This window comes from Barbus barbus, assembly GCF_936440315.1.
Source record: "Barbus barbus genome assembly, chromosome: 23".
Classification (NCBI taxonomy): domain Eukaryota; kingdom Metazoa; phylum Chordata; class Actinopteri; order Cypriniformes; family Cyprinidae; genus Barbus; species Barbus barbus.
This window is the reverse complement of record NC_136751.1, coordinates 2830352-2855225: the sequence shown is the minus strand read 5'-3', so window position 1 is coordinate 2855225 and position 24874 is coordinate 2830352. Positions and strand designations below refer to the sequence as shown.

The 24874-nt window shown below is 38.0% G+C and overlaps 1 protein-coding gene across 1 annotated transcript in view; it reads right to left on the bottom strand.

The window, feature by feature from the left end:
- The window catches only part of LOC306842604 (kin of IRRE-like protein 3), a 201639-nt gene that overhangs the window by 38555 nt on the left and 138210 nt on the right, over nt 1–24874 (bottom strand). The window contains exons 4-5 of the mRNA XM_079373559.1: nt 14300–14457; nt 8187–8337 (exon numbers count right to left, since the gene is read on the bottom strand). Of these exons, the coding sequence (XP_079229685.1) occupies nt 8187–8337; nt 14300–14457 (309 nt within the window). The remainder of the gene's footprint in view (nt 1–8186; nt 8338–14299; nt 14458–24874) is intronic.

Here is a 24874-nt window from a genome sequence, read left to right as displayed (position 1 = left end):
GATCAAAACATGGTTGGTTGTCGTCTGATTGATAGTTTTAGCAAGTAAGGCCTTTTAGCATGCTTATAAAAACGCCCTTCAGCTTATGGTTCATGTGCCTTTTTGCTGTGAAATCTTTACTGATTTTTCTAAAGTAAATGTAAAACGTTTATCGCTTAGGTTAGATTAGGGAACATGTATTCACTTATAACTAAGAGTTTTCCCTCAATAAACTCCTAATTTGCTGCTTATTAATAGTTGGTAAGATAGTTGCCAAATTTAGGTATTGGATCAGGTTAAAGGATCATGCACAATAACTCATTAACATGTTTAATAAACAGTCAATATGCTAGAAATATGCATGCTAATAAACAACTAGTGAGAACTGGACATTAAAATAAAGTGCTATCACTTTTGTATTAGACATTTTTAAGATGAAATTCGACTGGACTGAAGCAACTGACGATAAGTTTATACATCATTTGTTTTAGAACATTTATTTGTTTTGATTTAGAAAAATCACATGATCACAAATCAAGTATCAAATATGATCATCAGGCTTTTGAGGACAGTTTATTTGTTCATCTCTTATTCATCTTTGCATTATATGTTTAACACTCTAAACATTACAGATCTTTGATCTAAGACATCGTTGGATGATACAGGACTGACTGATATTCATATCACGTTATTTAAGAAGTCTGCTATAAAGATGGAGGGAAAAAATCCTATGGAAATCAATGGCTACATCAACTGTATATTCTTCATAATATTTTATTTTGTGTTCAATAGAATAAAGAAACTCATGATAGCAGAATTTTAATTTTTGGGTGAACTGTCCCTTTAAAACACTGAATGATGTTAACATTCATTTTGGCATTAGCTGTTTTGAAGCACATCATGATTGCCTTTGATATCGGTTCAAGTCTTTTGAGAGTGACCCTTGAGGGACAGGAAAGCCATCAAAAGTGTACTTATGACAAATCCGAATATGACTAACTTTTTGTCTTGAATAATGAAATAAGCATTTTAGATGGACGTTTGGCCCTAGAGGATTGACTATCACCTCTCAAAGGCCCAGGCTCCAGAGCCAGGCTGGCAGAAGCTTGCTAAGACCCCCCGTGACCCCCAAATCTATGAACAGACAGTGTCTTAATAAAGAAGTCTGTTTGTCACTTTGATGTATAAATGCATGAGTCTCTCTGGCCTGGGCAGCATGCGACAGGCCATCAATATGCAGCTCCGCTAATTCCTCCGCTTCATCAGCAGGGAGAGCACGAAGGTCTGAAACAAGACTGCAACAATGACAGCCCCCAAAACAATGGGATTGGAGGAGAGGAGCGATCTAAAAAAATAATTATATAAAATAAAAGGGTTGGGGGGGACAGTGGTGAGATGACAGCTTTTGATCGGAAGTTCAAAGCGAAGAGCAGATGGCGGTTTTGAACAATCGGCCAACTTCCCCAGAGTTGCGAGGAAGGTGCCAAAGAAAATGGCTTCTCTGTCTTTCTTAAAGCTTGATTTCCATTCTCCCCGGGTCACAGTGGCCAGCTGTTCTCAGTGAGAAAGAGAGAGCTGATGGCCCAGTATCAGCAGGAGGAGGGCGATTTAATCTCTTTATAACTCGACTGAATCTGTGCCACAGTGCGGGTTTTACTGACACTGAGATCTCACATCAACTCTTGCACTGTCTGAGAACACAGTTCATGCGTCTATATTAAGCCTCTTTGCAGTGAGTTTATTTGGCGACAAAGTAAGTAACGGTTCCTGGTTGGTATTTTCAATATGAATAATGTATAAAGTTATAAGCAATGTCACACACACACACACAATATGACTTAATCCTCTTTATGTATTACTAATTTACTCTATGCTATTAAAATCCTCTTGCAGTCACTAATTTTATTCCTTAAAACCCATCTTTTATAATCAAAAAATTACACATTCAAAGTTTCTTCCTATTAAAATACTGTCTTAATGTCTTAAAATGACTATAACTACAACTACACTCTTGCCTCATTAAGTATACTGGGAACGATGAATATGCAAATTAGTCCCCGCCTCTATTAAATCACACCAGCTCAGACTACCTGCTCCACTTTCTCTCAGTTAACTTTTTTAATGCTACACAATGGCAAATGGCAATATTAGATTAATTTATCCAAATTAGTTTGAACCAGAAACTGATTCCAAAGAAGAAATGGGAAGAGTACATTGTTCTCTACAAGTCCATGCATCAGAATCGTAACGCATTGTATCGCTCACTACTATGTCAGACACAGCGAATATCTTTATTCTTTAGCTTGACTACATTATAAAACAACTAATAATATATTGATAATGTTACACAAATGTTCTTGTTCAATATCTCAGACAGCTACCTTAAAAAAAATATACATCCTTAGGTAGAAACGCTTCTCTAATGATATGAAAACCCCCCCCCCCCCCCCCCCCCCCATAAGATGAGGTTTATATACAGTACATTAAAAACAAGACAAATACAATATACTATACACTGTTCACTATACACAAGAATAACCAGACAATCTGAGTGAACTGTAGTCCGGATTGAAAATATACATATGTTTGACCTAATAGTAGAGTAAAAATGACATGCCAACCATAACTGTCCCACATGATCAACCCGCATCAAACTGCTACCCCCCAATACCACAGAACCCAAATCCAAATTCCAGGACCCCAAATGGAACAAGTACAAACATTGAATACACTATGCAGTACACTATAGATTAGCTTTCGTCTCACTTCATAAGGGATACACTGATGCGGTGCTTTTGATCTAGCGCTTTAGTTCTGTGCAATGAATTTAAACAGTTTTTGCCCTGTGGAGCTGTCTTGTCAAACTCTCCAAATGAATAATGTATTGCCAAAGCATATATTCCTTTACACATAATGTGTTATTCCCTTCACTAATCTAATTATAGCCCATCTGAGCATCTAATTCCTTTCAAGGTATAAAGTTAAAATAATATCAAGATGAAAAACTCTGAAAATGTAGAAAATTAAGCTGAAGTATAGATGCAGTGAAGTACAGGGGTTAGGTTATCCATTATCCATCCATCCATAAGGTTTGTCTGAGCATTTTCTATCCTGGCTTATTTGCATGTTAAATAAAATACATGGTTTTGCTGTTGAGTGATGTGACCCCACGAAGGCCAATGCCATATGAGGTTTGGGTTTTTTCTTCAGCTGTAGGATCTTAAAGAAATACCCACTTTAACTTCCCAGTAAATTTCATATTTAGATGCTAATATGCTTAACCCAGGGTCAAATTATCCTAGCGGAGCTTATGTTTAGCAAAATTTCTGAAGTCAATCTAATTCCTGGGTTTAAATGATAATAAAGGCAGGGGAATGCATTGAACTGGACAAGTTTAAGCAGTGAAGTAATGCTGTGGATAATGTTTGGACTAGTCTCATTTAGGCCTCATTTTGACCGAAAGCGAGCGGATGTCTCAGAGGTCTGCGCTGATCAGAATGAGAATTATCTGAGCTGAGGAAAAATCCAGAAAGCCTTTAATTACTTTTGTTGCCGATGACATTATCACATTGAACCAAGTGGTCAATTAGTGGACTCTGAATGAGCACTGACAATAGCTAGAGTGGGGATATTAGAGGATGGACGTGATGAAACGTGCGCGCACACATCCCTCATGGGTTGTTTTTTGATTTTTGATTTATTTTTCCTTTTTCATCCAGTGGAGCTGTCAGTCTAAGTAAGTGTCTTTCATTTGGCTAAAGTAATTTATCAAAGTCTCTGCCCGATATACTAATCTTTTCCTTGTTTCATCCTTCCTTTAAGGTTCTCATCTTAACCTTTTGTCACTCCCTTAAACAGGCAGACGGGAAGAATATCTGTCATTCACCTGGGGTCAGCCATCGATTCTCTGTCTTTTCTGTCTCAGCCTGTTTAGGGTACATGGTAACATGTTCACCGCACTGCACTCACAACATCGATCCTGCTATACACGCACGCACACCACATACACAAAGAGAAAAAAGTCAAATTGATTTTTCTTTTTCATTCTCATTACTCTTGCTAAGGCCGAGTCTGGGCACTGCGCTGCTGTCCTCGCCTACACGTTGTTTATTGCATTTTTTAGGGGGTCTGGCAAATACGTTCTTTGTCTGTAACTGTTTATTTTCCTAGAAGAGCCATAAGAAGTATTAGAGGGGATCTGATTCATTCCATTGACTTAAATCATTTGATTCAGTTCACTGAAAAGATTCATTATCTGATTCACTCAGTTAATCTGTTGGTGGAGATGAGTGATTACGTTTTTGAGCTGATTCTTTTAATCCCTGTGTTCAACTATTCCTACTTTTATTTGCCAAATAGTATAGGTGAAAAACAGTACATGAATAGAGTAGTATGTCTGAATTTATAGTATTCTTGGATTACACGGATGACTTCAAGTGCTCACTTTATGGACTTCACGTACTTCAAGCAAGATTTTGAAGTGCACATCTCAGGCCTATACTGAGACCATGGGACAGGAAATGTTAATGACAGTGAAGTGACTATGGCAGCATGATGATTGTATTATATAAAATCTAAATACTGAGAAAATTAAGCTCTTAGCCATGCATATTACTAATCAAAAATTAAGTTTTGATAGATTTACAGTAGGAAATTTACAAAATATCTTCATGGAACATGATCTTTATTTAATGTACTAATGCTTTTTGGCTTAAAAGAAAAATGTATAATTTTGACCCATACAATGTATTGTTGGCTATTGCTACAAATATACCCCAGCGACTTAAGACTGGTTTTGTGATCCACGGTCACATATGTGATATTAAGTGAAATGTAAACCTACAACCAACTATGACTACCTCCTCTAAACCCGATTCTAACACAATTAACATATAGTTACTAACCAGATTTGTATAATACTTTACAAATACAAAGTTCTGTCATAAATCTCTAGATGGCACAGGCCGATAGGTTCTAACTCAATCTGCTATATAATTACATCATTATTCACATGGCACAGCTGATTTCTGATCAGCAGCCAATGAGCTGCTGCTCAACATTTAAATACTCAGCTAGAGCTTGCTGTAGCAGTTGCAGTGTGCTTCTGAATCCCTCCACCATCCCCAGCTCCACCTGTATAGATTTGCTATGGGGCGATTTCAAACTGTATATGGGGGTTATTTCATATATACCTGCAGCAGCAGTATTTCCTACATGCTCACAGCAGTATGTCTGTGGATGTATTGGGAGTAGCAAGTCTCGGTACTTGCTCTGCTGCAGCAGCGCATATCAATTCCACCAAAACACATTAACATTGCCATGCACATTACCATGCTAAACTCTCTGAGAGCTGTCATTACAGGAACTAGTGGTTTGTGTTCACTTCGTCATTAAACATACTTATTATTGAACAGTTGAGGGAATGCTTGTGAAATCACACTTTCCTATGTAATTATGCATCAGCTTCATTTATTCATATTAAATGCTTATATAATTTATTTAATTTCCACTGGAATGATCTTGGTGAGTTTAACGGTTGTGTGCTGCAGGGATTTGCGAGGTGCGCAATTCTATTTACCCTGAATCATCTGTTCTATGCGTAGGCAGACAGCTGCCCTTCATCAATATTAACTGATTTGCATGGCTACACAGCCCCCCCCTGTGGCCTGGAGGATGCGCCGATGGAAACACTCGTACCCTTCCGCATCAGGTTCGCATCCTTAGCTTCGTCCCACCTGCCGATACTGCCATAACTTATTCATTAAACACCTGCTAGTATTTGATCCTCAGAGGGGGAGCTTGCCGTCATCGCTTACCATTCACTGTCTCTATTTGTTCCCTTCTTCTGAGTTAATGTCTCATGCTTTGCAGAGCTCCAGCTCAGGAGGGTGGTGTAAATGTATCCCACTCAGACGGGTATTCATTTAGTCATTCAAAAGCGGACTGGGCCTCTGACTGCATGTAATTCTGAAAACCTCATTATCCTCTTTGCACGGCTCCCGTTCCACATTCACCTGCCTCTCTCCCAGGGATCTTCCTTTCAGCCGCACAGAATTTTGCAACACAACGGCTCGTCTCTGTGATACATCTGAAATATTTCCATCTTTCCGTGGAGAGGTGGTGAGAGTGGGGTAATGAAATTAGAGAGCACAGAGACTTGGCAAATTTGTCTACTCCGTGGCTGAGTTCAATTACAGTAGGTCTGATTTCGTGCGTAGTTTAAGTAAAACAGACGTTGGAGTGAGGAGCAGTTCTGGACAGCAGTGGAGTGTACAGAGTGTACTCTCTGCCTATCTGTGTTCACAGTCAGTTGCTTGGTGATAATACAATATAGTCTTCAATATGAAACAAATAAGATATTGTGAAAATCACATCCTAAAAACAGGCTTCATTATCATTAAATGTCTATTTGTCTTTTTGCATATATCTTTTTTGTTTCACATTGCAGTCTATATTTGTGAAACATGCTGTCCTGTACATAAATAAATAAATAAATTAGTGCTGTCAATCGATTAAAAAAATTAATCACGTTAATCACAGTCCTGGAAATTTAAAATACTAGGATTTACCTGTAAATGTGTTGAAATAAAGGAATGCATGACAAATTAGTTTAAGGAAACAGATATGAGCCAGATTCAGCGATTATCAGCCTTTATACTGACAATAAAATGTTTACCAAGCCACATCGCTTCAATCCCAGAACACATTTACCCAGCTATTATCAAAAGTATTTCTAAATAAATAAAACAAAACATTTTATTGCGACCATACATGAAGTATTATGTTAAAATGCATTGTGAAGAAGAATTGGACCTGTTCTGCAGGTGCATTGGAGCTAACAATAGCATCATGCTACATAAGACAATTTATGAGATTAATAAGACACTTTTACTCAGAACTCACTTTAAACCACCATCGAGTGTTTGTAATAACTTCCTTTTGCGGTCACATGTGTATATATAGGCTACACATTGGGCGGCCGCAGTACATTATAAAAGTTGCCCAAAAAAACGCAACCCACGGCTCTGTAATTTTTCCTGTGACTGTATTTTCAAAATAGCCCTGAAAGGGAAAACCGCGACCCTGGCAACACTGGTTCGCTGCACCCTTATTACATATGAGTATACATATCTCTCTCTCACTCTCTCTCTCTCGGACACTTGCTCTCTCTCTCTCTCTCTCTCTCTCTCTCTCTCTCTCCGCGTTCGCTTCACTTTTGTCTAGCCCGGCGTCATAATCACACAATCCCTGCATCCTAATGTGCATACTATACACCCTGAATAGTAGAAAATTACTAATATCACATAGAATTTAGGATGGATAGTGTGCACATTGGGACGCAGGCAATGATTACCTTCCGTGTCAAACGATTAATTTGCGTTAAAAAAATATTAACGCGTTAACATTTTTTGATTAATCGCATGCATTAACATGTTAACGCTGACAGCCCTAAAATAAATGAATAAATAAATACAATTATTTACACAAATAAAAATAAAAAACAATGTCTTCAGTGTAAACTGTTTTATTTTTATGCAAAATACTTTTACACTTTATTTTGATAGTCCACTTTAGAAGTAGAAGTAACTTTGTAACTACATGTCAACTATTTCTGATTAATTTAGGTTTAGGGTTACAATAAGTTGACATACTTGCAACGTTTCTCAAACTCAGTATGTTGTATGTTGTGGACCCCTCAAAATAAAGTGTTAGAAGACATTGAGCCGACAGTCTACTAATACTCTAATGACTGCTAGTTGACATGTAGCTATGTCTAAAGTGGACTATGTGATTGTGATTGTGAAAAAATTTGATTTTTTTATTTGTTTATTTATTTTTTAATGGAAAATAAAAAAAACATGATTGATATCAATTTGAAACTGATTAGAGTTTAAATTTCAAGGGTTACCAGATGCAACATTGTGCTGACTTTTTATGCTTTATCATTTTAAATTGTGAGCAATACCCAAAATTTTTTTTCAATTTTCTTACAATTTTCACCTGAAAATGATGACACATCGACATTGATTATGAGAATCCAGCAGACAATTTTCCCATTAATACTGAAAATATAAGTGCTCTTAGATTAGTATGACAGTGTATTTAGTAGTTTTAATTCAGTGGAAATAAATTATGATCCAATTAGAAAGAGAGAGAAAAATGCTGACTTTGTGCAAGTAAATAAACAAAGGAGTGGTATCACTTACGTTGAATGTCAATAGTTACACTGGTCTCTTTCCCATTGGGCACAGCCTTGTTGGATGCCCGACAGATGATCTTCTGTCCAGTTTCAATGTTGGAGGCTGAAATGTAAAGGGTGCTTACAGTGCTCTCCCTTCGCCCATCTCGAAGAAGAGTCTAGAGGAAGAGAATAAAATATGGTTATGGACAGTTAAATTGTGCATTTAATTTCATTTAATTTAATGTAATTAGATTTTGTATATGTAAATTTACATATACATCCAAAATTGTTATTATTAATATTAATACTACTACTGGTACTACCAATAATAATAATAATAATACAAAATCACATGTATTAATTAATTTAAACAAATTATAAATAAATAAATAAGAACCCTGATCATGGATGTGAAAGTAAAGAAAATGTTAAACTGGTGATTTTTCAGTTGCAGTCATGGGTGTTGAGGGTGAAAGGCAGCACAAAACAACATCATTCAAAATCAATCCCAAGGCTGGCATTCAGAAAAAGCCCTTTTTCCCCCAGCTGCCCACAGGAAATAGAGACAAACAGTCCGTTCTGTGCTCATGGTCTCTCTGCACATGGACCAATAGTTTTGGGAGAAAACACCATGCTTTGGGGCTCCTTTGTGCAGTTTGAGAGTGAAGCTTTGGTCCGTGGCATGTCGTACACCATAGAGGGAATAAATCTTCTTTTCCAGTGGTCATAGTCTGCACTAGGCCTTGCCTGCCCGGCGTAGAGCTCCATCTGGAAGTGCTCGATGGAATCCACACTCTACCACACAGCAATGACTCACAGAGAGGCAGAGAGAAACAGAGATGCTAGCCAGCATGGCCAACACAACAGTCACCCACCAGAATAAATTGGCCTTCTCAGCAGGCATTCTTCCTGCCTTGTGTTGCAGAATGGTGGGAGAGATGCACAGTGATACTCACTACTTCATCTCTCACTTTGTCTCTCTCTTTAATTCTCTTTTTTCATCAACTTCTGGTTCCAAGGTCAGGGTTTGGCTGGTTAGCATCTTGTACTAGTAGTGCGACCCCATACGGCAAAATAACAAAAAATAAAATTAAATTCATTATATGCTAAATGCATGTTATAAAACTTATCAGACATATATTTTAACATCTGTATTAGCAAATACTGTATATTTTGTGCATTGTTAAATTTATTACAAATTAATTTTAAAATATTTGATTTTTTTTTATGTTTAAAAATCCATATATAGTATGTATATGCTATGTTTTTACCACTGAAATCTAAGTACATTGTTCACTTATGAAAGTGTAATTTCCAGCATGTGAAAGTGTTCCAGCAAAATATCCCTTCAGCCAAACCCCCACAGCAGCCCGTGGCCTTTTAATGCCAGAAGCGTTGACTTGTGTGGGTGGTCAGTCAAGACCCCATCTGTGCCTTTATAAGACCATGTATTAATGTCATCAGCTCTCCCAAAGAACCTAAAAGAATAATGTACTTTTGAGCCATAATAGTCACTCGCTAATAATTAGTCACGTCATTGCACAGGCCAGTGATAGGGAGCTCACTAATAGTAGTAATTACTTTTCTTCTTTTTTTGCCACCGATCTGAAATATAGTAATGAAACCTCACACTCACCATTCCACCAACAGAGAGGAAAAAGAAAAAGAAAGTAAAAGAGTGCGAGACAGAAGAGAGGAGGAGAAAAAGAGGCATATATTTAAAACACACTGAGAATGTGTTATTATGGGTGCCACAATGTCATTGATAAAAAAACTAAACAAAACAACCTTCTCGCAAAGCCACATTTCTCACCTCTCTCACAACTGAGGATTTTCAGGTAGTCAAATAATCTTTAGTTTATCATTACTTGTGTTCCACAGGTCTCATACCCGAGTGCTTCATATCACACTGTACTGGGTGCGCTAACGAGCAAGTTTACTATGTCAGAAAAGCCAGACTTGAGTAATGTGATGCATAGGTAAAAATGTATTAGTTTACAAATCATGTGTTTTAAAGTGAAAGATACCTCACAAAAATATGCCTTACTAATCAAGAATCTGCCCCTGTAATCAACCTTTTTTATCAGAATAAAAAAATACAGTTGTTTTACTGGAAACTAGTGAATTTGCCAAAATTTGGTAGAGGCATGTTTTTTTGTTTTTTTTTTAAATGAGCTTATGTTTGCATTAATACTTATGTTAGAATATGTTTTAAAAACAAATAGGTAGACTGAATCCATTTCATTGTCACAGAAATTCTACTGAAAGAGTTTCACCAAATGTAGGCCATTCCATACTGTACTGCATATTGTGTTTGTCAGAGAGTGGAGCAGCGAGCGTGACGACTGTTGCTCCGCAGACTAGGTGCTCACCTCACCAGCTGAAAGACACAAGCTGTCAGCCGCAGGATGTGTCAATGTAATATCCTGCCTGACACAGTCCGGATTGTTTCCCTCATTGCTCAGGGCCTGTCTGAAGTCATTAATCTTGAATGGGGCCTGAAACAGCCAAGGACTCAACACTTAACCAAGACCGGGTCGAAAATAGCTCCAAATTACAAATAGATAATTTCTGGTGGTGCAGCCTGGAGCGTGTCAGCTCTCTCTACAGGAAGTGAAGGCTGGAAATCAGGAGTAGAGAATACAGCTTAAGAATGAGGCCTGAGACAGAATTAGAAATGTCAAAACTAGACGTGTGTTTTAAGGCACAATGCCTCAGCTGTATGTACATGTCAAATGGGCCTGTCCCCTGTCAAATGTCAGAATCTGAAAATAAATGTCTGCGTTGGCCTCATCTAGCCGTTTACTGGGTTTATAGGTTAGCAAATATCAGTAAACATCCTTTTGAAGTGTGCAGACAAAAATTGTGTGAAATTAAGGTTGATGTCTGGGATTCAAAAAATCGGCAGCGATTTGCTGATTAGATCTCAAGGCGCACTGATACTAATAATTTAGGCAACATTAGCATGCCGTCGCAAAGTCCCTTAAAGCGTTTTTAAACGAGGGCCGTCGCTGGAAGGTGTTTTGAATCAGCCGTAATAATTGAGGACCGGCACGGTCACACGTTTCGCCGCCTATTACCACGTATTAATTTCACTATAAGAGAGATAAGCGTTCTGCGGCTGTGTTTTCCCATCTCCCTCAAAAGGAGTGTAAAGTTCTGTCTCTGTTCCTGGGGTTAAAAGCCATTCTTTGATTAACTAATTTAATCCTGCACCTCCAGTTCTGATTAATTTCCACCATTTTACGGTGCAATTAATTAGATGCCTTTTTACTTCTCTCCTCTCCCACTTTTAATTTCAGTGGCAAAACCGCAAGAAGGTTAATTAAGAGGGGGGTGCTGAGGGGAAGGCATAGAAGTGAAGGGGTGGAGGCAGACTGAGGTTTCAAGCATTAACAGAAGAGGCTAAATTTGGCAAAGAGAAAGCGTGAATGTGACAGTCAAGCTCTTGTCTGCGGAGCTGCGCCGCATGCTACCTGCTTCAGCAGCATGAAACAATTTGCCACGTTCAGTTTGAAACTAAAGTTAATTAGAACTCTATCTGAAATATTGAAATATTATCGCACGGTGGGCATTACTATTTAAAAGCCTGCACTAATTATACAGAAATTTAAGCAGGGATGAAGTCTTGGGGGTAAAATTAAATTTGAGAGACAGATGAGGAGGGAAAGGTAAAGTTTTGAGAAGTTGTGGAGGAGGGAGAACAAAATAGTAAAAAAAAAAAAAAGGTCAGTTGTTCAGGTCTATGGAGAAAGTCGAGAAGTGTAAAATCCTACAAAGAAAATGGAATTTGCGAGGTCATGGACAGTAAGTTAACAGAGTTTGTATGTCCCATCTATCCCAGTGTCAGCTATTTCTTACCTAAAAAAAAAAAAGTCATGTTTGCCAGGTTTGAAAGGGGTTTGACAATCCCAGTGAGAACTGAACTCCCCAAAGGACATAAAAACAAACGATTCCTAAGAAATACCTACACTAAATGTATCAATCAATCAATCAATCAATCAAATGTATTTTTTGTAGTGTTCTGTTCAAAATAAATGTTTCTGTAAATGTTTTTACAGCCACTTTTGATCAATGTAATGCGTGTTATATCTCATATTAACTCTCACTTTTGTCGACATATCATAATATTTTAAAATTGAAATATGAATTAATAAAAGAAGTAATAAGTAATTTTATCTTTAAAACAGGTTTTTTGTTTTGGTTAGCTAGTGGTGACAAAATGTATACTCTGCAAAATTAGCCACAACTCAGAATGAACTATAGAAAATCCTTTTAAAAAGATGTCCTTTTTGAAATCCATTAAAAAATTCACACACTTGTGATAAAACCTCAAATCGCTGACCTGTTCTGAATTCCCTCCATCCCATCCATATGCTGCTTTGCCTTTGTTGTGTCTTATCAACAGTACCATCAGTGTTTGACGGCAGCTCATCAGGTAATGACATTCAGAGGCCAATAGAAAAAACTACACCTCAGCAATGTAAGGATGGCACATTAGTCATTTGAATCATTAAGCGTCTCCAGAAATGCCAGTCCAACAGAAAGACATATTCACTGCATACTTTATACAGACATTGGCCTTCATTTGTCCCGATTATGAGCCTGATGAAGGGGGAGTGTGAGAGAGTTTCCGCTTGTCCCATTCTCCATTATTCAGACCAAGTGATTGTGGCTTAATTGACTGCATTGCTTTTTAATAGCATGAATAGAGATATTAGAAAGCTCAACTGCCTACATCCATCACAATAGCCTGTCCCTCACACCCGTCATCACGATAACCACACAAAAAACAGCGCTCATCTTTTTCCGCTCGTCGCCGATTAGCTGCGCTTCCTTTAGTGAGTATGCTGATGGGCAATACGGCATTCAGTTACACCAGCTAAATCAATGGTGTTTATCTGCTCTTTAGAAACAGCCAATAATCAGATCAAGTAGAGGGAAGAGTAGCATTAGCATTAGCCGAGAGGATCTTGCAAGCACTGTTTATTTATGTGGCTGTGTTGATTACACGGCTGCTGCTTTCTACTTCAGACTGAGCCCAGTGGAAGATCACAACGGGAAGCCGAGATAAAATATGAGTTTTGATTGCATTAACACATTATGACACATGGATTTGGGCTGGATCACAAATACACACACATATAAACATCGGCTGTATAAAAGTGAGGGAAACCTTTTATAGGAGGAACATTCAAGGGGGAAAAAAATATATATATTTTGGGGAAAACAATATGGCTTTGCCTTATCTTGCCATCTGTTTGTTTGTGTTGACACATTTTGCAGGGTAAGGAGGACAAACATGTCTCTGTCATTTCAGTTAGAGGCTGGATTTCCAGGGATTTTCTTCCAATCAAATGGAGCTAAGGGCTAAAGCGAATGAGTGCAGATGGTGGAAGCAATCATGACCACAGATGGCTCTCACCACGAGTGGCCATTTCATATGAAATTGAAGAAAACCTGCATATACAGTATTATTTTGCCAATTTTTTTTAATAAATAATACAAAAATAAAATAATATTAATAATATTAATTATTAATAATATAAATAAATAAAATAAAATAAAATAAAAATGGTGATTTAAAGAAAAAGTAAAGGACTTAGGTCTTGTCTTTGCATCTGAATATACACACACACACTTGTAAAACTTCTGTAAAAATCGCGATCCGGGCCCACTCTCCCTCACCCTTAGAGTCCTAACCCTTAGAGTCATCCTAAACTCCTTTTTCCAGGTAAGACATGTTCTTGTAGCAACATCTTTTGTTGATCATGGAACAACATTCCTGTCTGAAAACATAGTCCTAACCCTATCCCTACCCTAACCCTAACCATAGCAAACACCTAACCATGGTTGTCAGCCTAAAACTGACATTTCCTGTAAATGTATTCCTCAATTCTGATTGGTTGATTAGAATGTTGTTCCAGAATCAACAAGTATGTTGAGCCAAGAACATGTAATTGGTGAAATCACATTCACCATAAAGGATATTAGCCCCTATAATAATGAGTGTTTTTAATACTGCATATACTGTATGTTTACACATTTTAAGGGATAATAAAATATATATTGTCCTTTATATATTGAAGTGGCTAGTGAGACACTGATAAATAATAATTTCAATTCCTCAAACCTTACCTTTGAGTATGTGGCTCCATTCAGCACCTCTCCATTTCGGATCCAGATTATCGACGCACCGGGTTTGGCATTGTCTGCGTGACATGTCAGATTGAGGGGGTCGCCTGCTCTCAGGCTCACCACAGGCCCTCCGATGATAACAGGGTCGTCAGGTTGAACTACACAAGACGGAAAAGGAAAATAAAGTTGGGAGATCTGCCAAGATACCAAAATCTGTACTCAAAACTCAGAGATTTCAATATGAACTCGTGCTACAGTATGAACCTCTGAGCTGCAAGATTTTCCTCTGGGAAGTGCTAGACTTACACAACATCCAAAGGTTAGTGAGTCACTGCCAGTGCCTGCACATTTTATGGTGCCCCTATTATGGATTTTTGAAAATGACCTTTCATGCAGTGCGTAACAGAGCTCTAAGTAAATGAAAACATCCTGCAAAGTTTTAAATCTGAAAGTGCACCGTGTATAAAGTTGTGGTTTCTCAAAAGAAAGAGTCAACTCTGAGTCATTGAAACGAGTCATTTTTAAAACGAATCCCAACCCTTTTCATGCTGATGTCAACATGAACTATTAGCATATTGCCCGCCCACTTGTTGGTCTTTTCCTGTTGGTCTGAATGAAAATGCAAATTCATTCTTTGCCTCTAGGTGCCACTTTTGGAGCAGTAAAATAACGGTTTCCGTTAGCGGCTTTACAGAAAGCAGCACTGCGCTCACAAATGCTGCTTTATCAGGCATTACATGTTGAAATGAAAATGAGACCAATCGTCCCAATCACCGCAGATTAGTATCACGTAAAGAAGGAGTTTGGAAAAATGAATCGTTGAGCGATTTGTTTGGGAGTCGTTGCGCAAGTAAAGTAAAAATAAATGCATAGTATAAGACAATGAAAGTGTTTTTTGACCTTGCATGCATGTTGACCTGTTGTTGTGGACTCACAAAACCAAAATATGAAAACCTTTCATTACCCATAATAGGGGCACTTTAATTTAGATTATTTCATATCATCTTCATGAAGAGAGAAAAATTGCAACTGGAAAACAACTTTCTAGCATTTGACGGTATTCTGAACTGAACGGTGTGGGCCGAGCATTAAGGAATGAGGCTTGATCATAGTAGAGTGGTTTAATTTTATCTGCATTTAAAGAGAGCAGGTGTGATTTGTATGTATATGGAAGCCATCATCGCAGTGTGACTCAGAGCGAGGAGCAGTCGAATGTGCACGTGAAATGGGCGTAATAATGCGAGTGAGGACTGAGGAGGCGTAGAGGCAATCTAAGAGAAGCAAGGAGACATTGTGTGAGGGCCGTTAAGACCAGCAGAAAAATCAAGTTCATGAATGGCACTGATTGCTCTCTCTGTTTATTACACATCCAAATCCGATCATCCTGCGTTTTATTCAAACTCTAGTGAATTATTGATCACCCTGCATGTTCATTACCGAACAGATCTGGGGCAAGAGAAAATCAAAGTTAGTAAGCAGCCAGTGGAGAGAAGTTGAGAGTGAAAGAAAGCGAAAAGGACACAATAAGGGGAGGTCATGGCAAAGAGAAAAATAATTACACTCAAGGGGTTGTTCAGAATTACATGTCACTGAGGTCTTTAATTAGCCTGAAATAAGGAAAGCTGTTCAGTCTTTGCTTACACTGTTAAAACTATTCAATGAGTACATTCAGATGTGCACACAAGCAATATAAATTATTCCCACAGATGAAATTTTAAAGATCTGGAATTAGAGAACAAGTCTGGGAAGACAAAAAAAGCCACGTGCATGCTGTGCAGTTTTGTGCGATCATTGAGGGTCAGGTTGTATAATGTGACTTCAGTGCAATCCTGGTAAAACTGTAAAACATCAACTGTTTATGATATTCATCTTAGCTAAGACTTTTGACAGTGTTGACTAGGCATTTTAGGTTACAGTTGGTTCCTGATCAAATCTCAGTTCTCTGATAAAGTCAATGGGTGTGTGGCAAAGGAAGGTTTCTATTCAACTTACAAGTGTCATTTAGGCCAAAACAATGGGACTATTGTATATCAAACATAATACAAAACTCTCCATCCCATGTGCTAAAGATAACAAAATCATCCCTTATGAGAAAATTGGTGCAAACCAGAAATTGAAGTTGTAGTGACTGGGGAAGCTGTAGTCTCGCGTAGCCAGACCTTCAGACTTCATAATCTATAGTCGCTTTCATTGGCCAAGACCCGCCCATGAGGCTATTTGACCAACATGTCAAACAACCAATCACAGTTTGTTTCGTTCAGCATCGCAGTAGCATAACAGACCGGTGTAAAACTCTCGGACGTATTTTAAAGATTCTATGCATCGAACTTTAAATATTTCACTGACTTTTCCAGAGTTAAGTTGATCCTGATAATCGCTCGTCGTCACAGTTGTAAACACGACGGCTTTCTTCTTTCGTGAGGGGGGTTTGGCTTCATGGCATTTTTGTTTCCAGGTGGAATGTTAAAGAACGCGACCCACACATCTCCTGGAAATCCTGTATAAATTCAACCAATCCGACAACGACTTTGAAACTCCTGAAGTCTTTCCACTTTTGTGTGCCATTTGCATCAGACGTTTAGCCAACGTTCCGTGGGCGTATAGTCTGAGGCTGAGACTAGGGAAGCTGTGGAGACTCTTTATTAAAAGTAACATATTACTTGATGTTTAGTGACAGTCTTTGGCATTTCGGAATGACAAGAGCAACATGTTTTCAATCTTTTAGTCACATCATTTTTCTCAATGCTTATTTAGGGATTTATAAAGTGTTTCCATTGTAGTTAATGCGTCTTAAGTGACACACACACTAACTACAGTACATACATCTGCATAGAGCTACTCAAGTTGGTGTATTTGGAAATTGTATTTGCATTCTTTCTATCCACCATTTTTTTTAATGCAGTATCACAAAAATCAAATACGATATGTAATGTTGCTGAGAGATCTAGTTGCATTAATAAAACATGTCAGTGACCATCCACCACCCCCTTATATCTTCCTCAAAAACAGACAAACATAAAACGAGGACTGATGAGAGTGATTCATCTTCACTTTAAAGCTTTACATAATTGGTTTCTTGCCTGAGCATCTATTTGGCCTATGAAAGCAGCAATTTGCAGTTTTCAGGTATTGTTAAGGTGAGCTTTTAGTTATAATGATAATAAAATGATAAAAATTTTTGCATATCACTGCAGATCTAACAGATATATTTATGTCAAGGAAAACAATTAGATTTGGAGATGTGTAATGTGACCGCTACAGCTATGATTTACTTATTATTTGTTTGCTAGCTGCAGGTCTGACTTTTCTGTTGCAGCTTTGTAAGTATACAGTAGATCTCTAAATGAATATAAATGCACAGTAAGTTTGCTCCATTTCAGGCTTTTTACATGCAGTCTTGACTCTTTCTTGATGCATGTGGATGGTTATTAATTTAAATGCAGCCAGTTTGAACAAAATGAATGAAATTTCTGAGGTAGATGTCCTTGGTAGGGCATTTTTTTTTATTTTAATGTATATAAGGGCATTCAGATTAAGTGACTTTTTTATTAGTAACTTTCTCAGTGTGGCTGTTCATAGCAGAGCAGGGTAAAGATGAAGAAGTGCTTTTTTCAAATTATATTAGCTAAATCGCAGCTCCAATTCACTGATTTAGTAGCAGAAATGATAGGGGATATCAAAGGATTATTTTCTGGTAGGTTTTGTAGTGAATTTAATCACTGCCCAATTACTAAAAAACAAACAAAAAAACTGTCCATTCTAAACGGGTTATTTGAGCTCCTAATATGAAACCAAAACAATTACACATCTAAAAGACAGCTTTGGGATCCAAGATGAGTCGATGAGCCTGTATTTCTCTTCTCAGAATTCAGCATCCTACAGCTGTCCGCTGTTCGTCTGCCATAGGCCTGTCACTACTGATGGCTGAGACCATGCACTACAAATGGCACTGATCATTAAAGGAAGGAGCTGTTATTTCGGGCTGTGGCGTTGAGGTTTTGTCGGACATTCCCTATCTAATTTCAGCTCTCCCAGACACTCTTAGTTTGACAGCAGTACAAAGGGCAACCCTGTAGCCATGCAAGCCATCATCATTACCGGCCTGTTTGCAAACTCTGCATCCCCTAATGGCTCCAAATTAGCGCTTTACCGCAGTCACTCAATAGATTTCTCATGAGTCGGTCAGCAGCGCGGATTGATCGTTGCTTTTTAATTACTGGCCAGTGGGCTGCAATTCTTCCACCTTCCACTTGGCTTGGAAAACTTTAATCCATAATTCTGTCTTTACATCCTGTATGTCCTCATATATTGTCTTTTAGCGCTCTCTCAATTGCTTTCAAATGTTGAATGAATTCTACTTCATTTACTCACCGTCATTTCATTCCAAAACCCAAATAACGTTTCTTGAAACAATACAAATGGAGTCATTTTACAGACTTTCCTTTGTGACCGAAGATGGATGCCATTCAGGTGCAAAAATGACAAAAAAGCAAAGTGAAAGTACCGTAAAACCTGTACATCTGATGTGCTTAGTCTTAAGCCTTACAGTATTAGAAATGAACACATATCATATCAAATTGTTGATGTGACATATGCACTGGAAGAGATTTTCAGTAAATAATGACCTAAATGTTGGACCTAAATCTCACAAAGCTTTTGCACAAGAAAAATTAGTATGTTTTGAAAGTAATTTTTCGAGTTAACATCATTTTTGCTTCCATTTACTGGGGAATGCAATGTTGTTTGCTGCATGGAAGAAAGAATATTTTATGTAAGGTTTGTACAGAATGCTCTCTGTACATATATGAGTTGTCAGAGTTCATTAAAGAGCTAAAATATCACTGAACAGAGGAGCAATTTCACAGTGAAAGTATTTGTACAATATTTAAGGTCTGTTGGGTCTGGCATGTTTTCAAAAAGCTTTATTAAATAATAAAAAATCTGTAGTGAGAGATAAGGCCAGATCTTGCAAGACCTGGCTCAAGGTGACAAGACTCTTAACTTGTAGCGTGTGACTGAAGAAAACAATAAATTACATGCAGGCAAATGGATTTGCAATTAACCAAATGGACTGAAACATTGGCTCAATCAACTGGGGACCTTGAATTCCAGCAATAAGCTTTTTAAATCAACGGGATGGGCAATGTTTCAGTTCCAGGAGCTAAAAGGAAGGACGCGAGAGAGATGTTTTTTATTCTCCGGAGTGGGTTTGATGCTACAGTAATTGCAGGGGTGGAAATCTCACTTCATTTACAGTGGGCTTCTATGGCAGTGGCTTCACAAGTTGAGTTATTGACATCACAAACAAGATTGTGGAAGAGTGAGGTGATATGGTCTGTAATCCAGTGCACGGCTAGAAGAACAGGGGCTTCTGGGATGGGGGAAAAGCAATCTGTTGGGAACCGAATGGGTGAGGTGGAGTTTTGCCTCCACTGACGTGTCTGGCACAACAATGAAGCCCATCTGTTTCAGCAACGGCTCCCGTCACCTGCTCACGTGGCTGCTATGGGCTGTGATAGATAGATCAGCAACAAAAAAGAAGGAAGAGGAAATGCAATCGAAAACATGCCAGGAATGCAGACAAGTGACATACGTGGCTCACTGGCCCAAATCAAAGCTCCCTTCACAGTGCTGTCACTAATGTGTTGCTTTGCAGGAGGCAGAATTTGGCGGTAAACACAAACTGATCCATATTCTCTCTCCATTTCTTGCTCTCTCCATTTCTTTCGCTTCTCTCCATTTGGCAGGGGCTGTACGTGTACGTTTTCAACGGCTCGATGCATGAGTGATGCCCAGCCAGATTGCCGATTTATAGCAGAATGGAGTCAGGGGTTGGGAAACCAAAGGTGATGGAAAGAAAATAAGATTTATCTTTGAATAAGCATCAAAGTGTGCAGGAAATAGAGGTGCTGGGGCACTGGCGGTGAGCGTGGGCTGGGTTTTGGCGTGACCACTACAAGCAGACTCATTTTGTTTTCTGAGAGGATTGTCATGGCTTCTGACTACGCAGTAGGTTGGAAAAGAGAGGAAGTTATGAGATACGGTTGGGTTCCTCTAGTTGAAGAGGCGTGGTGGGGTCAGATCGTGAATAGGTGGTTGTTGGAAGCTGGTGGTTTATGATTGTATGGAGATAACAATGAAGCAGTAAAAACACCCACCAACATAAGGTGTACTTTGGAATAGGCTGATGCGGTTCCTTCAAGGACAGTAACAATTTGTTTGGTCAACAAGCATCACTAGGAAAACCATTACAGGCCAGTGAACTTCACCATAAGGCACATAAGCATATAGATCAATGATGCATAAGAGTGTCCATGATGAAGAAAAGGGGAATATATATATATATATAGTATCTGATATTTGAGATTATAGATAGGCATGATGGTCTGCATGGGGTTACTGATATCACTTATTTTTTGTTTTGTTAATTTATTTATTCAGTTTTTTCTTTTTCTTTTTTTTTCAGTTCCTGTATGTTGATCAGAACACATCATTTTGATTTGGCTGAAAAAAATATTTTTCATATTTTAAGTAAAGCTGCCTTAAACTGCCTTTATTTTTTTTTCAATGTTATCAGTACATTTGTGTCCTAATATTGACTCTATGTGTTCCAAAAAAATATCATAATGACTTTTAATTCAGAAGCTAAAAACATTCTTATCATAGAAGTATGTATACATTATAACTGAAATGCTGTTTGAATAATTTCATGAACAATTTAAAAATCAGTGCTGATCAAAGCTTGGTGTATGATCTACTGATTGCAAAAAGAATTGAGAAAAATCAAAAGTGGCCCTTTGTCCTCACTCAACATGTCAAAGAGTATTACATCACAGAAGCAGTGACAGCTTGACGTTTGTAAGTAACAGAACATCTGTACAGACTCTCGTCTGTCATTCAGGTCACAGAAGTATGTTTGCAGATGTGTCTGAGGTCACAGCCCAGCAGGGTGGATCTCCCAGTAAAGCTAATCGTCCGTTTAAATAACATCTGCTTGATTTTTGTGCACAGTTACATGTGCAATAGTTCAAACATAATGGTACATAAACCCGCTATTTAATCAATTTAGTGTCTAATATTTGATTTAGTAAGAATCATCTTTCAACAAACATGTGCACAAACACAGACTCTGGGTTTATGAGATTTGGAAAACTCTGATTGTTTGCCAATCACTGTTGGTCCATAAGAGTAGTGCAAAGTCTCATTGGTTTTCAACGAGGGGGCTTTATTGTTGTTAATATGTTTCTTAGCTTATCACATTGAACTTGATAAGTTAACTCAACTAGCAACCGACAACTTAAAAACTTTAGTTCATCTAATGAATAAAAGTCAGTCTATTGAGTGTTAAATGATCTATCAGACCAATGATTTTTTTAAGATTCTTCAATATCAATCTTAAATAAATATGAACTCTGATCCACATGACAGCTAAGTGACAGTGACAACAGCTGCAGGCGCCTGTTTCATAAAACAGGTTTACCAAATAAACCAGGCTTATTTCAGTTAGTATGACTTATTTTGAACCAAATCAACTGGCAATAAGTCAGATTAACTGAAATAAACCTGGCTTATTGGGTAAACTTGTTTCATGAGACAGGCCCCAGCAGCATAAATTAAGCAAGTAAAATGTAAAACAATGATAATATTTTAATAATAATTAACATAAAATGTTTTCAAGCTGCAATGCATGATGGGAACTTGTGAAATATTGTTCAATGCAAATCTGTTTGTTCAGAAGACTTAATTTGAAAAGTTGGGAGAACATTTGGATATGTTGTGAACAAATACGTGAGCATCTAAGGAAAAAAAAAAAACTTTTGCTAGTGACATGTTTAGAATATTTTCGATCGGTTCACAAAAAAAAATAAAAATAAAATACACTGACTTCTACTAAAAAAAAAGTGTGTACTTTTTTTAGTAGAAGTCAAAAAAATGTACTTCTAGGTTGAGTGTGTTTGTTTGCATTTGACTCATATTTAGTACATTTTAAAAACATCCTCTCGTGGAAAAAGAGATTAAATGAAGTTTGATGGTGTTCAGGGCATCACACTTGTGTGGAAATGAAATCTGGATCTAAAGTGATGACCTTTGTTTATCTTCATAAGACTATAAGCAGGATATTTTGAAAAGATGTTGAGCGGTTGCATCGCATGATTTGCAATTAAAAGTTAATAATCTCCATGCCTTGAAGCTGTTTATCAAATCATAGGCTAAGATTTTCAAATGCAAAGTAATACAGATTCCAAGTTCTTCACCTATTTATTTTTCCCTCAAGGACATTTGATCTTCCATTAGTTATCAAATCATAATTATTAATTTGTGAAAAAGGGAATGAGAAATGAGTGGGGTAGATTTAACTCTCGCATCTTCCAAGGATTTAATCCTTTGAAAGCAAATATTTTCTAATGGGCAATTTCAGCACTTATAAGATAACAGACTGTAAGATCATCGGAATGCTTTGCCATTACTTTACATAGACGTTTTACTTGTAGGGAACGAGCAGTGAGAACCATTAACAAGACAATTAGAAAGAGCAAAATTGAGTTTAAGGGTGCTGATGGAGAGTTGGGGTGAAAAGGTAAATTGCTAGAAGGACAAATGTATAAGAGCTTTGTAGAGTGGTAGAAATTGATAATGGCTTCACAAAACACTCAAAGCTAGAAGTTCTGAACCCCCAGGTGAGAAATAAATGCATTCAAATTCTTCAGAAGTATGGCAGCGCTAAGTAATCTTTCGATAGTCTCATAAGGCCAGATACAAGCTCTCTCGTTCCATTTCTCTGCAGTTCATTTTCACCCTGGCTGAGATTAATGTTGAAGGGACACGTGAGAAGACAAGGATGGCTATCTTCTAGAGGGGTATATAATTAGCCCACAGGGCAACTGCTAAAATAATTGCTTTTTCTTCATAACTAATTCAGAAGAAGTGACCTCTGGAGGTCAACCACAATCCCAAAACCCACATGAGTTCTGTAAAGGTAGAGTTCAAAATTCAGATTGTACCATCTCGTGTCACTGCGGGCATGATGCAGGTTTCTCTTTGATGATGGAAAGTATTTTTTTCCCCCTTCCCCAAGAGCTTTTCCCGAGATTTTCTGGCAAGTGACCATAAGTGGCTCAGAAATGTTGTATTCAGGATAATTCACAGAGTTGGGATCCAGTTTTCCCCACTTTCAAGTGCTTGATCAGATATCAAAGCCTTTAGCGGGATTGGCTGATCCAGACTGTGCTGAGCTCTGTAGAGAGTACACATGCCCTTACCTCAGCCTTCAGTCTATATGTGAGGGAAGTCTGAGTCATGAAGCGAGGGGCTCAGGGACCACTTCAGCTGTCAGGTAAGAAATACTGGGGAGACGGGGAGTCACACTACGGCTCAGACCAGGCTTCTTGACATTGTAAAAGACAGCCCAGAGATCACTCTGCTACAGAGCTCGCATATATTACAAGCACAGGTTAGAAGATCTGGTCACCTATTCTCTCCAAAAGCTTGAGGCTTAAGTGCATAACTGCTACCAGTGTGTGTGATAAACGCATGCTCCTTAGTTCGTCATGGTTTCTTTTGCATCAACAACATACATAATCAGTTCTTTATGAATATTTTCTTTTCAGATGCTAATTTTTAATGTGTGGGGCCATCAGAAGGATCTGCAGAGCTGCAGGTGCTACACAAGAATATTATATTTAGTATTTCAATGATAAAATATTACTTCAACTTCAGATTATTATGATTATTTTTATTTATTTTTTTACCTCACTGAGAAGTCTTGGAAGTTTAGAATGAGTTGTTTTTGCAGATTAGTTTATTTTTCACTGGGGAGGGAATTTTGTTTTGCTTTTATCTCAAAAGCTCAAGATAATATGATATAGCACGATATGATCCTTGTCTAGCCCCATGAAATTAACCAATGAATAGCCACAAACATCACAAAGCCACTAGCCCCTTGGTGACCGACTTGACAGGAAATTAAACTAAGCAGGGATGAACTTGAGGTTCTTGGTTTAGAGTTTATGGTGGCTAATTAGCGTTATCAGCGCCCATTGAGGCAGTTCTAAAGCAGTACTAATTAAGGCCCAATTAATAATGACCACAGCAGGAGAGAATCATGATAAACAAAACAGCCCGTGCATCATCGCTTCCAATTCATTTCCACCAGTTATTTCACCAATCACACATGTTTGGAAGCTGCTAGTATTGAATGATGTTCTGGTCATGAGGTTCTTCTGATACTGGTAGTAGTGGGACTTAGGTGACTGTTTGGTGCTTGCAATTAGCAAATAAGTCATTTGTAAGGGAGAGCAACCTCAGACCATAATTTGTCTTCTTTCTTCCTCTAATTTCCCTCACTATATCCTCCCATGCAGGTCATTATTTTCAATTTTCACATAAAGCAGATAAACCTACCAGGTGGTTGATTACAACCTCGGCACAGATACACTGTTGCTGCCCAATATCGCAGAAACAGCAATGCTGAATAATAACCCTTAATTAAGATTCAGTTACCTCTCTGGTTTAATAATGAAGACGGTGGGATTTGCAGCAGGAAATTAAAACTGAGAACTTATGGCACTGCAGGGA